Source organism: Physella acuta, unplaced genomic scaffold, assembly GCF_028476545.2.
Source record: "Physella acuta isolate Inbredline_101_S28 unplaced genomic scaffold, ASM2847654v3 ptg000046l, whole genome shotgun sequence".
In the NCBI taxonomy this organism is placed as follows: Eukaryota; Metazoa; Mollusca; class Gastropoda; family Physidae; genus Physella; species Physella acuta.
Window position 1 is genome coordinate 296,622 of NW_026731566.1, and position 15,749 is coordinate 312,370.

At 37.2% G+C, this 15,749-nt stretch overlaps 1 protein-coding gene across 3 annotated transcripts in view; it reads right to left on the reverse strand.

The window, feature by feature from the left end:
* The window catches only part of LOC131944404 (uncharacterized), a 168,141-nt gene extending 157,672 nt beyond the window's left edge, over positions 1-10,469 (reverse strand). For all 3 annotated transcript variants that reach the window (XM_059305009.1, XM_059304993.1, XM_059305000.1), the window contains exons 1-2: positions 10,352-10,469; positions 2,981-3,668 (exon numbers count right to left, since the gene is read on the reverse strand). In XM_059305009.1, the coding sequence (XP_059160992.1) occupies positions 2,981-3,501 (521 nt within the window). In that variant the 5' untranslated portion in view covers positions 3,502-3,668; positions 10,352-10,469. The remainder of the gene's footprint in view (positions 1-2,980; positions 3,669-10,351) is intronic.
* Positions 10,470-15,749: the final 5,280 nt, after the last annotated feature.

Genomic DNA, 15,749 nt, shown 5'->3' on the forward strand with positions numbered 1-15,749 from the left:
TATCAATTTTTGAGTAATTTCCGTTGACTGGAAGTAGTGATTTACGCTATTTCCGATTTCTCAAAACACGCATGTAAATCTATAAAGTACTAATAATATTCCGCTCTATTATGCATATTTTATTTTGGCGTTCGCTTGGAGCGCAATTCTTTTTTTCTACGAGATTCTATTCCTTTTTTTAAAGTTTAAGTAATTAAAAATCATGTCTATATTCCGAGTTGCCATCCCACGTAGTGTTATATAATAATATTCGAGAAAGTTTAGGGGAGATCACTCCCGGTTTATTTCTTTTATTTCGATGTCATATGTCACATTTCTAAAAGGGAGGAGTTGAAAGCTTGTTTTATAAACCCAGCGAGGCATTTCATTAAAAACTGAAATAACAAAATCAAATAGAAATGTTTACGTTCCCGATTTTTCAAATTACTCAACCTTTCCTCTTCTAAATTTCGTTCCATGACGTTTACAAATCTCATTTTTATTCTATTCAAATGCGGCAAAACGTCTTCTACCAGCGTAAAATGTCTCCAGTGTATAACAAACAAGGTCTATACAAAGTTCTTGTTCATAGGAGCACAGAAATATTTTAGCTGTACATTCTGCCTACAATGTAATGAAAAGTTGGATTTTAAAAAGTTAATCGCTAAATAAATTAAATACGCTTCTTTAAAATTGGAAAACAAGATTGTTATTTCCCTTCTAAGGAGTTTCCATTGAACTAATCTCTTACAAACCACGGGTGGTTAATTCTGTCTACAGGATTAACCTCATTGCACCGACATGTTATGTTTTATCAAGCGTTATCTTAATATCTAGGCTAATGTGACGTCATAACTCTCTATAGGCCTACACAATGTGTTCTGAAGAGGTTAATTTATTTTATTTACTAAATAAATATAAAATTGTGTTTTATCAAGCTTTATCAAGGCTATTCTGACGTCATAACTCTCTATACACAATGTGTTCTGAAGATGTTAATTTATTTTATTTACTAAATAAATATAAAATTGTGTTTTATCAAGCTTTATCAAGGCTATTCTGACGTCATAACTCTCTATACACAATGTGTTCTGAAGATGTTAATTTATTTTATTTACTAAATAAATATAAAATTGTGTTTTATCAAGCTTTATCAAGGCTATTCTGACGTCATAACTCTCTATACACAATGTGTTCTGAAGATGTTAATTTATTTTATTTACTAAATAAATATAAAATTGTGTTTTATCAAGCTTTATCAAGGCTATTCTGACGTCATAACTCTCTATACACAATGTGTTCTGAAGATGTTAATTTATTTTATTTACTAAATAAATATAAAATTGTGTTTTATCAAGCTTTATCAAGGCTATTCTGACGTCATAACTCTCTATACACAATGTCTTCTTAAGGATTGGCGTTGTTTTCTTTACTCCAAAAAAATTTGCGTTGTTTAAAAGTTGAAGGAAAAATGCGCTTGTTTGATAAAAGTCTAGTCAACAAAGTCATTAAGTTATCAATTGGTTGTTAGACATGGGGGGGGGGACTAATGTGTTTTTTGTTTGGGTGGTGGGTTAGTTTGTTATATAAGTGTTTTCTTGTAAAGATGGTTTGTGGTTGTTTTTTGGTAAGAATGGATCAAGTTAGTTTATAAAAATAAATATTTTTTTGTTATTGGGGCATGTTGGTTGATAACAATGGTTTGTGTTTGTCATAAGTTCGTGTTTGTTAGCAAATTTATTTTTACATTGTGTTTGTTTGTAAGAACAGTTTGTGTTTGAAAATGATTAGCGGGTAAAATATGAAACCGAAATCTGAGCAGTTTTAGCTCGATTCCCCCCCCCCCCCCCATACAACTTTCTCCTATTTCGTGTTACAAACAAAAAAAACAATCATCTATTTTTTAACATCACTACAATCATCTATATTTATTATCCTAACACTCGTCTATTTTTGTTACCATAACAATCATCTATTTTTATTATCATAACAATCATCTATTTTTATTATCACAACAATCATCTACTGATGTTATCACAACTATCATCTAGTGTTCTTATAACATCATTCACAACTCATCTAGTCTTGGTGTCCTCTCCCAACAGAAACACAACACGGTATTACCGGGATCTACAAACAGCGCGTCAGCTAAAAATAACTATGGCAGAAAAGTGTTGTGAAATTTGGAGTTAATAATTAATGCGCGACGCTTGCTGTTTCAGCAAAGTTAAAGGTGCTGTCCTGGTATAAACCATGTTTGCTTTCGGAAATAGATATACACAATAATACACTGGGATACATTCCACACGGGTAAAATCTAGTACAGATTTTGAAATAGATATATTTTGAAATAGATATATTTCTAAAAAATATTGTTTTCAAAATATATAGAATTGTGCACTTATATGTATGTCCATGATTAAAAAGTAAATAATATTTGTATCTAATTCATATTCATATATGTATATATGTATCTATGTATATTTGTATCTATATATATATATATATATATATATATATATGTATATATATATATATGTGTGTGTGTGTGTATGTATACCTATATATATATCTAAGTATATGTATATATATATATATGTGTGTGTGTGTGTATGTATACCTATATATATATCTAAGTATATATATATATATATATATATATATATATATATATATATATATATATACATATATATATACATATATATATATACATATATATATATATATATATACATATATATATATATATATATATATATATATATATATATATATATATATATATATATATATATATATAATTTATTCATTTTTTTTAATTAGAGTATTTTGTTTAAAAAATTCTGTTTGGAACCGTGTATAGTGTTTTTTTTTATTGTTTACAAGCTGTGTATGTTGCTGTTTTTACAACGTGTGTATGTTGCTGTTTTTACAACGTGTGTATGTTTATGTTTTCCCATAACATCCCCACGGTTATAAATGAAAGTGGTGTACTCACAGTTTTTTCGTGTCTGGGCTAATTCCCTTGGGCACTGACGTCAGGTTCTGAGCGGAACAATCCACTTCCGTGTCGTGACACAGGCATTTCTCGTGGCAGACGACCACCGGGTTCCGGTCCTGATCTCCCGCGCTGAAGAGGGCGTTGAAGCTCCCAATGGCGCCCTCCATCAAGTCTAAACCGGCGTCCCCGCCGAACTTGTTGGAGATGGGCTCGTAAATACTGAACAAATCTGAGCTTGGGATCCCGTGTCGCCCTATCCCACTCCAAGGGAGGTCATCCTCGCTTACCCAGGGGCTCCCGTCTGCATCCCAGGGATTCGTACCCATGTTTAACCTGTCCTCGTTCTCCGTAACCGTTATTCCATTTTGATGAACGTCACTTCCGGGGTTTTCGCCGTTGGCACCGGAAGTCCCAACATCGTCTGGATCAACGCTATTCAGAGACGTTAATCCGCCGAGGCACGCTAATCCCAACCAGATGCGATAGACGTGATACATTTCTGTCTTCGTCATTGTCATACAAGATGATGTTAAATATTTTAAATCAATACCATTCTTCTGAAGTCTTCTACAAAACACAATACTCAATTCCTACGCAAAGCTTCGCGCCACCATGCCTAGCTATACCCTTCAGGTTTTTTTTACTAAGTCTAAAATGTTGTAGTATTCTAGACGATTCACGCAACCTGAAAAAAAATTTAAAACATACTTTAAATCCTGAACATTTAAAAACACTAAAACACGATACGCATCTTGTTATTGAATTACCGTACCGTGTTATTGATAAGGTTATAAGCTTTTTTTACAATGGAAACGTGATGTTAAAGAGTGGGAGGCGGATTGTGAACGGACATGAGAGATTAATTTTTAAATCCTTTTTTAGATTCATTGAAAAATGATAATGCAGGTCATTGGCGAATCGAGCCTTTCAGTTTGAGGTTGCTGGTTTTTCAGGGGTAGGGAGGGGGTATTTTTTAATTTTTAGAAAAATCATTCGAAGTTACAAATAAGCAAAACAAAACTGTGTTAACGTTTAATAAGCCTACATATTTCCCCTTTTTTTAAAAAAAAAGTGGGTTGTAGCCCTTTCATGCAGATCCATTAATTGGGAACTAAGATATCTGAAATGTGAAACAACGATCCTATCATTATTAGTTCTAGAACCGTTCAAAGGGTGAGATAGTGGGTATAGGTCTTACAGACGACAAGTACATCTGTATATTTTACATCAGCAGAGGCGTAGCGAGGGGGGGGTGGGGTGCAGACTGCACCGGGTGACACCATTTAGGGGGGTGACACCAAGGAAAAAAATAGCAAAATATATAGAGAAAAATGATAATTCCACTTAATTAAGTGATTAATTCGAGTGTTAAATAGTTTTTTAAGAGATGCAAATCGAAAGTTTGAGGGGGAGGTACAAATCGAAAATTGAAAGTTTGTCCCCGGGAGGGGTCGTTACGCCTCTGGGGGGGGGGGGGGGGGTGACACCATTAAGTGCCGCACCGGGTGACACCCGACCTCGCTACGCCACTGAGTATAGGTCTCATAGACAACAAGTATATCTGTATACTTTACCTCGGCATATCCTAACAACAGTTTCACCACCACCCCACGACAACTTACATGAGACGTGTGGAGCTATACGAGACCCTAGCGGCAAAGATCGCTAACTCTTGTCTCCCTTATGTCATCAACCGACTAGCCTCCCCTGTGATAACATGAGAACGATTGCGTGCGTCACTCACATATCCGGAACTTGTTAATCTCACATTTTGACAAGTTTCACGCAATTCAACAATAACAAAAATAGGCTCATGACACACAACACGTTAAACATGAACGATCCGGGGGGTGGGGGTGGGGGGGGTGTGTTCCTCCACCTTCTAAGAGCAGTCTTGGACAAATTTTGGGCGATATTATTAGAAAAGTGCTGAGATTTTTGTCCAATTATTAAACCGTAGAAGAGGATCTCTTTATTGCCGTCTGCTGACGGAGCAGATATAGATTTATTGTGCCATTACTGGGAGCAAGAGATATCGGTTAGATAAACACATCGCACTTCATGCTAATTTAGGACCCGAACTGCAGATGTGAACACGGATAATGCATTTAGAAAAAAAAACGTTAATGTAAATTTTTTATTTAGAATAAAAATATAACAAAATGTTATGCACATTTTGATTTAAAACTAAACATATCAAAATGTGATGCAAACTTTGATTTAAAACAAAATATAACAACAATATTATTTAGTGTAGGAAAATATAGTTGATTGAAAAGTAAATTGCTTTGAAACCAATGTATTAGATTACATTATTCAAATTGTTTGTATGTGTGTGTGTCTGTCGGGGTTTCTGTATTTGTCTCTGTATATCTGGGTGGGCTACAGGACATTACCCCCCTGGATATTTCCCCCCCGGACATTTCCCCCCCCCCGTATTTACCCCCCGGAGAAATTACCCCCCTGTCAATTACCCCCCTGTCAATTACCCCCCGGGGAATTACCCCCCCCCCCCACCTCTCAAGTTAAAATCCTAACTAGAATTTTATACCTATATACTACTTTAATCCAAACCTTAAGAAAAAAAGACCAAAACCTAAGCATCCACCTTAGCCTGAAACTTCACACAAAACCAAAACCAAAGCTAGACACAACCCTAACCCTAACACTAGCTCTAACCCTTACCCTAACCCTAACCCTAACCCTAGCAATAACCCTAACCCTAGCCCTAAAACATAACCCTAACCCTAACCCTAGCAATAACCCTAACCCTAGCCCTAAAACATAACCCTAACCCTAACCCTAACCCTAGCCCTAACCCTAGCCCTAACCCTAGCCCTGATCCTAATCCTAATCCTAATCCTAATCCTAACCCTAACCCTAACCCTAACCCTAGCCCTAGCCCTAGACCTAAAACTTAAAACCTAACCCTAACCCTAACTCTAACTCTAACCCTAACCCTAACCCTAACCCTAACCCTAAACCTAACCCTAACCCTAACCCTCTCTAACTCTAACCCTAAACCTAAACCTAGCCCTAACCCTGTCCGGGGGGGGGGTAATGTCCTACTGGGCGGGGGGTAATTGACAGGGGGTAATTGACAGGGGGGGGGTAATTACTCTGGGGGGGGGTAATGTCGGGGGGGGGGGGGGAAATATCCGGGGGGTAATTGAGAGGGGGGGGGGGAAATGCCCTGTTCCCATCTGGGTGTGTCTCTGTGTATGTCTGTCTTTGTATCTGTGGTTTTTGTGTGTCTATATGTTTGTATGTTTCTCTATAGGTCTGAGTATGTCTGTGTTTTTGCCTGTATGTATGTGTTTGAATATGTGTGTATATGTTTGTGTGTGTGTGTGTGTCTGAGAGTACCCGCCACCGGAGGCTATGGAGAAGATGAAGTAGAGTTTACATAATTAAGTGAACACGGCATTTTGGAGGCTGTACAGCTTAGAATGTTGTCCGGATTATTTATTTACTGTTCTGGTCGATTTAGGTGTCTGTAATAAGGCTTTGATGCGCGAAATTATTTAAAAACGAAATGACGCAGTTTGTGGAGTTTTGTTCGATGGTTATAGTTTAGGCACAGGAACATGTGCACGGCGATAAGTTCTGGTGTTAAGTTCCACAATTTAAACAGAAAGTAGAACAATTAGTTTAAAATACAAGAAAAGCAACAAATCCTTGCAACAAATCCATGCAACAAATTCTCGCAACAAATTCTCACAACAAATCCTCTCAACAAATTTTGCAACAAATTCTCCCAACAAACTCTCGCAACAAATTATCGAAACAATTTCTCGTAAAAAATTCTTGCAACAAATCTCAGATGCGCTCTAATTTAGTCAACGGACCCCCCCATACCTCCCACAACACAAAATCATTTACCCTAGCTACGCCCCTGCCTGGAACACCGGAGCAGATAACTCAACACACCATCAAGACCCTTAACCTTAACCCCACCTCAGATTCAACTTCTGGTCCTTACAACTGATTAAGATGAGCGAAAAAAAAATTAAAAACAAAATCTCAAAAGACGAAAAACTCATCTCAAATGTCACTTCAATTATTCACACTTGTTAATGAATATTTTTTTTTAAAGAAGCTACTTTTTACAAATATTTTTACTGTAAATCGAATTTAAAAAAAAACACTCCACTTTCTGATTCAGTCAAAAGTTTAATTTCTCTCGTACATAGTCTGATGGAAAGGTTGTTGTTTTTAATGTAACCGCCAACCGACAAACAACACAGTGACATGAGCAATAATTCAAAATGAATGTTCCTGCATACCAAGTCAGCATCGTTAGGCAATAAAGGTAATTATTTCTACCGGCGTTGTGCCATTTTTTTTTTTAAGATGTTAAAAGATAATTACTAGTTCATGGCTAAAGTATTGATGCATTTTTTGCAATAAGCAATGTTTTCTTTTCTCTGTCTCTTTTACTTCCTAGCTACATAGTACTTTAACATATACCCAATTTACTCCAAGTATACAGAGTAAAACAAGAGTTCAATAACGGTAACTTTTACTATAACCCTATTAAGTTTAGGGTCCATCAGTTCAGATTAATCTCCTAATGCAGATTTTGGAGGTTGGAGCAGTGGGGGGGGGGGGGGTATATTAAATAGTGTACTTTACAAGTGGTAATTCATCTATAGGTAATTGCAAAGGGGGTAGTTACCAAGCGGTAAGTGACCCTGTCCAAGACCCTAATCCTCGCATAACAGTACTCATTACTATAACTTACTGGATGTAAAAAAAAAACATTTTAATTGCTGATTATAGTTTTTTTTTAATTAACTTCTATCATTTTTATAGGACATAGCTTCTCCTGACATTTAATTTCTACCTTTCATCTAGCATCTACTTGACATTTTGCTTTCTTTTATCAGTGAGCTTTGTCAAACGTCCCCAACACAAAAGCTACAAACAGTTCCTTTGACGACGGCAATAAATAAAGGCCCATCTGTAAAGTGATAAAACACAATAGCCTTGGTGTCTCTGATGTTTGAAAGCATTTAATGATTACCTGGCCAGTTTACGGTGACCAGCCAATCTATTTTTAGACGCATGTCTAGACATGCGCTAAAAAGAATATGGGCGGGTCCTGAATGTGGGCGGTTGAGGACGTGCGTCCTCGACATACAACTTCGTTTAAACGTACCCACTTCATATGTCACTCACCGTCACATAATGTGAGAACCACTTGTCTATCTTTACATCTACCATTGTTTAAACGTAACCATTTCTTGTATCACAGTCCTATATTGTGAGAACCGCTCTAAGAAAATAAGTGTCTTTAATCTAACATTGTTTAAACGTACCCATTTCACGTGCCACCGTCCCATAACGTGAGAACCCCGCTCTAAGAAACAAAGTGTCGTTACATCTACCATTGTTTAAACGTACCCATTTCAAGTGCCACAGTCCCATAATGTGAGAACCCCTCGTCTATTTTTACATCTACCATTGTTTAAACGTACCCATTTCAAGTGCCACAGTCCCATAATATGAGAACCACTCGTCAAGCCTAAATCTCCGTCACCTTTGTGGACTAAAGAGACATTTTATAGATAAAGTCAGGGGCGGATAAAAATAGCAGATATCCACAAGATACATACACATTTATGCTGTGGCATTTGACATCTCTACATACATAATTAAAACATAATTTTTGTCTGATATCAAATTGCTATAAGGACGGTTCATTAAAAGTGTATAACCAGATTTTTAAGCCCCGCAGGTTGCTGTTTGCATGTTTCAATTTTCGTTCTATATGCTATGTTTTTCTTTTAATGTAAAAATCTTCTCTTCTGGTTTAAAACCCACTGGCATTAGTTTCTGTGTTAGCTGAATCATAAGTATGTTCGAAGAGTAAAGATTATAACCCACTGTCACAACCAAAACGGTAGACTTTTACCAATGCAAAAGTAAAGATTATAAGCCACTTTCACTAACAAAAGTAAAAATTATAACCAACTTTCACCAATGCAAAAGTAAAGATTATAAACCACTTTCACCAATACAAAGTAGCCTAAATATTATAAGCCATCTCACCTTTAGGAATAGGCCTACCTATACAACAAATTCGATTACAAATGTTTAATTCCAAGACTTTTTTTTTTCCTTTCTAAACACTAGCTGAGTATGCAATTCGAAATTTAAAATTTAAATTTCTAAATTAAATCGTGAAAGAAGCAGAAAGAAAATTTTTTGAAATGGAGGACAATTAGTCACCATTCCTCCCCCCTCCATTGAAAATAATTCTAACCGTCCGATTTCCATTACGAATTTCTCTTGTATTTAAACGTCCCTTTTACAATTTCTCTCTCGCTCTCTCGTGAAGGTCTTCCTGCGATGGATTTAAAAATTGTGTGTCGTTTGGGCATTTTTAACACGACATGTGGCACAGGATGGAACAAAACGATCTCAATATTTTCGGACGAAATAAATATAAAACTATTGTTAAATTTACATTTATGGTAGTGCTTATTTAATGTTAAGTATATATGCAGTTCGAAATCCATGAGTTCTGTGCTGGATATATATATATATATATATATATATATATATATATATTTATATTTATATTTATATTTATATTTATATTTATATTTATATTTATATTTATGTAAATATATATATTTATATACATATATATACAATTTTATATATATATATATATATATATATATATATATATATATATATATATATATATATATATAACATATAGGCCTATGTATAAATATATATATATATATATATATATATATATATATATATATATATATATATATATATATATATATATATATATATATATATATAGGAAAAGGAAAGATGGAGTCTACAGAGATAAGCGAGATGGGAGGCGGAGAGAGAGAGTGAGAGAGACTAACAGATAGACGTATTTAATGAAGACAAATCTACCCACTAATGGAGAAAACAGGCGATTAGGAGGGAGATTGAGATACTACACGAGACAGTCACGAGACAGTCACGTCGATAGACACATACACAGGTTACAAAACTGAGAGGATATAATAGTAGAGGTACGGCGTGGTCGGTGGATAGAGCTTACGACTGCTAACTGGAAAGTCTCGAGTTCGGATCCCAGGCTCGAGTCTATACAACGTCTCCGGGTCCACCCATCTCTTATGAGTACCTGACTCACGTTAAGGAGACAAGGAGCTGGTCATAGTGCTGACCACACTATCCCTATGTATGCTAAGCCAATTGAAATATATGGACTTTATATGCCTCTATATGTCCCATGTGTCTTGGGCACAAACGAGAAAATATGATATTATAATAATATACTTAAAGTGGAATAAACATAAAAACTAATCACATATATAAATTACTTACTTTATCGAATTCGCAACATGTTTCTTAATTAAATAAAGTAATTCACAGGATTTACTTTATACTGCCAACAAATGAAGATGAAACACTGCTTATCCTGTTTGCGGTATCCAAGCACAGCTAGACCTCAACAAGGGAAGGAACCGCTCGATTTATTCCTCCATCAATAACTCCCAACGTCTCGACCACTCTCATTGGTTGGGACGAAATACCCTCGAACTAATCACAACTTTCCTCCTATCAGGCTGTGTGCGCACTTGCTCCGCGATCGCGCATGGCGTTTTGACATAAATTTCTTCGCCTCTTCGGTGCCCCTATCTGCCCCCATTTTCTGGCTAATCGAGATTACAGGGGCACTCCATAGAGGGCTCTTTTGTTTTCTAGGGCCCTCGACAAAATTCAAACACAAACAATTTAATTCTCATCGCCTTATCTGGGTTTGACTTGTTGGTATTTACTAAACACTGCCATGTTTTTCTGTTGGGGAGCTTTTGTTGCCAAGTTATAATGAGCGGAAAGCGTGTTGGCGCGACTTTACCTGGTAAACTATAGCTTAACCTTAACAGAATTAATATGGCTTTAGTCAGTTATGTTACCTTTTTAGTCAGTCAGTATTAACACACCTTTAGTCAATAGTAATTCATTTTCGTAGTCAAAATTTGAAAACTTTCATTGTCTAAGGGTGAAGTCAGTGTTAGTCAATATTGGTACAAATCTAAAGTTTATAGTTGAAATGTTTTATCTGTAATGATATATATATATATATATATATATATATATATATATATATATATATATATATATATATATATATATTCTTTATCATTTCTTTATTTACATATACTTACATATGTGTATATATACCCATATATACATACATATGTTATATAATACTGGTATTTACTTTCTTGTTTGTATGATTACAACTGTTTGTATGTAAAGTCGTATGTGGATTGTTGTGTCTTTATACGAAAAACAACACAGCTTGTGTATAGTGACCCTATTGCAAGCATCCCTTACATCTCAACTCGTGCCGAGTACCACAAAAAGCTGAGTCGCTACAGACCGTTTCCGCTGAGCGACGGTGACGTTGTGCTTGTTAGCTAGACCCGCGTGATTTAGCGATTACCCTGACTCCTGCTCAACACGCTAGTAGACCGTATGTCTCGCTAGGATCAATAAAGTTTGTGGTGTGGGGTAGTTGTGCGGGCTTCCTATGTGGGGCTTGTTTTGTGTGGGTTTGTTTTGTGGTGTTTATTTTGTAGAGCCTGTTGTGTGGGATTTTGTGTTGTTTTTTTTTGGTGGGGGGGGGGCGGGGGGGGGGGGGGGCTGATAGTTTATCGTGTGGACTTGCAGTGTGGGCTTTTGAGTGGGGCTTATTATGTTATTTTTGCCCTAATGCCTGGGTGTTTTCTTCTTGTTTTTTTAATCTTTGTTTTTCACATTGGGTGTCGATCATAAACGACTCCATGTGATTTAAAACAATGTCGTCTTTCCCCCCCCCCCCCCACCACCACCACTACAAACTCTTAAAATCCCACTTCTTCCTCAAAATCAAAACACCAACTATCAACAAGCTAATGATAATTTTTATTTATAAAAATTATGTTGCGTGCCAGTTTATAATCATTTAACCCCTCCCCACGCTCTCTAAACAAAGCACTGAATCCCCACCCCCAAAGCCCCCACCCCTGAGCTGAGGACAACCACCTCTGCACATACACTATCTATCTATCTATATCTATATATATATATATATATATATATATATATATATATATATATATATATATATATATATATATATATATATATATATATATATATATATATATAATTCTCTTCTTGGAGACCCTAGAAAACACCAAGCTGTAAACGCGCTCCCTACCACCCCACCCCTACATGGTCTGGTGAGCTATGGTTCACGCTAAATGTTTACAATCGTAGAGCCGGGTTTAGTGACGGCTATTAGGGGCAGATAATTTATTTTGAAACGATTTTAAACTTGGGGGAGGTAACTAAGAGGAGGCTGCTTTCACGGGGGGTAGGGGGTTGGCGAAAGGAGGGGGGGGGGTATCGTCCTTAACGAGCTACTGATAGTGTTTTAAAGCAAATATATTCAGTGGCAGCATTGGTACTGTCGAATTCACAAATTATGAATTACTGAAAAGTAGAAAATAACTAAATAGCGGCGTATGATACGCCGCGGGTCGGCTCGTATAAAATATTACTCCTCGTTATGGTGTTGTGTTTTTTAATAAGTAGCACCTAAAAACAGACTCATACTTGTAGCTAGTAGCTATTTCACTTCAACACTTAATCAAGAATTGAACTTGGATCCATAAATTTAGGAGTCATGCGTTATTCTACCCAACCATCTGAAGCAACACATTTGTACATATCTGTCTAGCATAGGTGTGGGACTGCGTGGTCGAATGGTAGAGCGTTTGGATGCTACTCCAAAGGTCTTGAGCTCGCATCTCAGTTTAGCCGTGTGGATGTAGAACGTCTATGAGTCTACCCAGTTCTGATAAATACCTGACTGATGATAGGAAAAGTAAAGGCGGCTGGGCATAGTGCTGACTACACTATCCCTTCATATGCCGATGTCAAGAAACATACTTCATCTAGCTCTAAAGAGAAACTTTTACTATAGCATAGCTCCTACATCAGCGCAGTATACACTGGAGCCTCGACTAAGAGCGGGTAAAGAAAGGGGCTCAGGGAACTTAAATATGACAAGTTGAGCTCTTTGGTTGTGGAGGAAACAAATTGGCTTTCTGTGGTCTAATCGAAAAAAAAACAGCATTTCTATGGCAGACGTCGATTCTTTCTAACACCGACCCCTGGTTGAATATTATGATTGAATTAAACTATAATAGTGTTTTATAATTTTGGATTAATTTTTAATGCGAGGTTTCAGCTTACACTTAGAACAAATTTTAATATTGTCTGTCTGGTATAAAGTTTTTATTTAATTTTCTAATTCATATTTAATCTAGTAAAGCAAAAAAAAATCTAACCGATTAATAATGCTCTTTTCTTTTTTTTTCTTTTTAAAAACTATTTAAAAATATTTTATGACATTAATCAGGCATTTTTTTACCTCCCTTTAACTTGTCTCCCTTGTTATATTTTTATCCTTGAATTGCCCAGACAATCGTAATGAGCCAAAAATAAAATCCTCAAGTGGAATAGTTTCTCACGTGCGTGCGCGAAATAAAAAAAAATCTTGGTGAATGATAATGGACGACAAATTGTTTTATGCGCGTTCAAATAATGGGAGTGTGGGGGGAATTGTAGGCTAAAAAAAAAGTTGAAGTTGTTTTTTCTTAGATAAGAAAATGATGGAATAATTAAAAGGCTCTTTGGTTGACCACGGCAGGTGGGTTAAAAAATTGCTCAGGTCATTTGGAAAAATTTGGTATAAAGAATGGTGGGAGTATGTGGATTAAACTAGTGTGTTTATGGCATTTAGTCGAGGGACAGTGGGAATAATTTGGATAGGATATACGAGGTGAGGCTGGATAGGACACATAAGATGGGATTGGGTGGGAGACAAGGGGGAGAAGGGGCTAGATAGGACACACGAGGGGTGGAAGGGATATGACACACGAGAGATGGGCTGGATAGGACACACACAATGGGGCAAATAGAACACATAATGGGGTTAGATAGGACACACACAATGGGACACATAGGACACACACAATGGGACTAGATAGGACACACACAATGGGACTAGATAGGACACACAATGGGGCTAGATAGGACACATAATGGGGCTAGATAGGACACACAATGGGGTTAGATAGGACACACAATGGGGCTAGATAGGACACATAATGGGGCTAGATAGGACACACACAATGGGGTTAGATAGGACACACACAATGGGACTAGATAGGACACATAATGGGGCTAGATAGGACACACATGGGGCTAGATAGGACACACAATGGGACTAGATAGGACACACACAATGGGACTAGATAGGACACACAATGGGGCTAGATAGGACACACACAATGGGACTAGATAGGACACACACAATGGGGCTAGATAGGACACATAATGGGGCTAGTATAGGACACATAATGGGGCTAGATAGGACACACAATGGGGCAAATAGGACACATAATGGGGCTAGATAAGACACACACAATGGGGCTAAATAGGACACACACAATGGGGCTATATAGGACACACACAATGGGGCTAGATAGGACACATATGGGGCTAGATAGGACACACACAATGGGGCTAAATAGGACACACACAATGGGGCTATATAGGACACACACAATGGGGCTAGATAGGACACACGAGTGATGACTGATTCCGCCGAATGCTACAAAATTTGCTATATTCGCAATAAAAACACTGAAATAAACACTTCAAAGATTGGCTATAAATTCAACACCGTTAAAAAAAAAACACTAGGACACCTTAAAGACAGGCTGTACATTTCACACCACCAAACAAGAACTACGGAAACACCATCAAGTAAGGCGAAACATTTCACAACACCACCAAACAAGAACCACGGAAACACCATCAAGTAGGGCTTAACATTTCACGACACTACCAAACAAGAACTACGGAAACACCATCAAGTAAGGCGAAACATTTCACGACACCATCAAAACAAGAACTACGGAAACACCATCAAGTAAGGCGAAACATTTCACAACACCACCAAACAAGAACCACTGAAACACCATCAAGTAGGGCTAAACATTTCACGACACCACCTAACAAGAACGACCGAAACACCATCAAGTAGGGCTAAACATTTCACAACACCACCAAACAAGAATCACTGAAACACCATCAAGTAGGGCTAAACATTTCACGACACCACCTAACAAGAACCACTGAAACACCATCAAGTAGGGCTAAACATTTCACAACACAACCAAACAAGAACCACGGAAACAGTCAGGCCAAACATTTCACGACACAACCTAACAAGAACTACTGAAACATCATCAATTCAGGCTAAAAATTTCACGACACCAACAAAAAAAATTACAGCAACAACATCATTTCAGGCCAAACATTTCACAACACCACCAAACCAGAACCACTGAAACACCACCCTGAGACACCCCCAAGACAGACTCTACATCTGACGCCATGACGCCGCCATCTTGTGACCTGGTCCACAACGAGGTCCAGCATCTGGGGTCAAGGCCACAAGGTTGCCCAGCATCTGAGATCAACAACCGCCATTGACAGAGGACTCGGCTGACCTCAGCCCGCGGCCCTCGTCTAATCTAACGTAAAACACGGATCTTGATTGCTGCAAGCACCGGCAAACTCGCCAGGCAATCTTAGAACAAATTACCTGAGACCGTTTCATGTCTGGGAAAATTGCAACTTTTCCCATCTACCACAG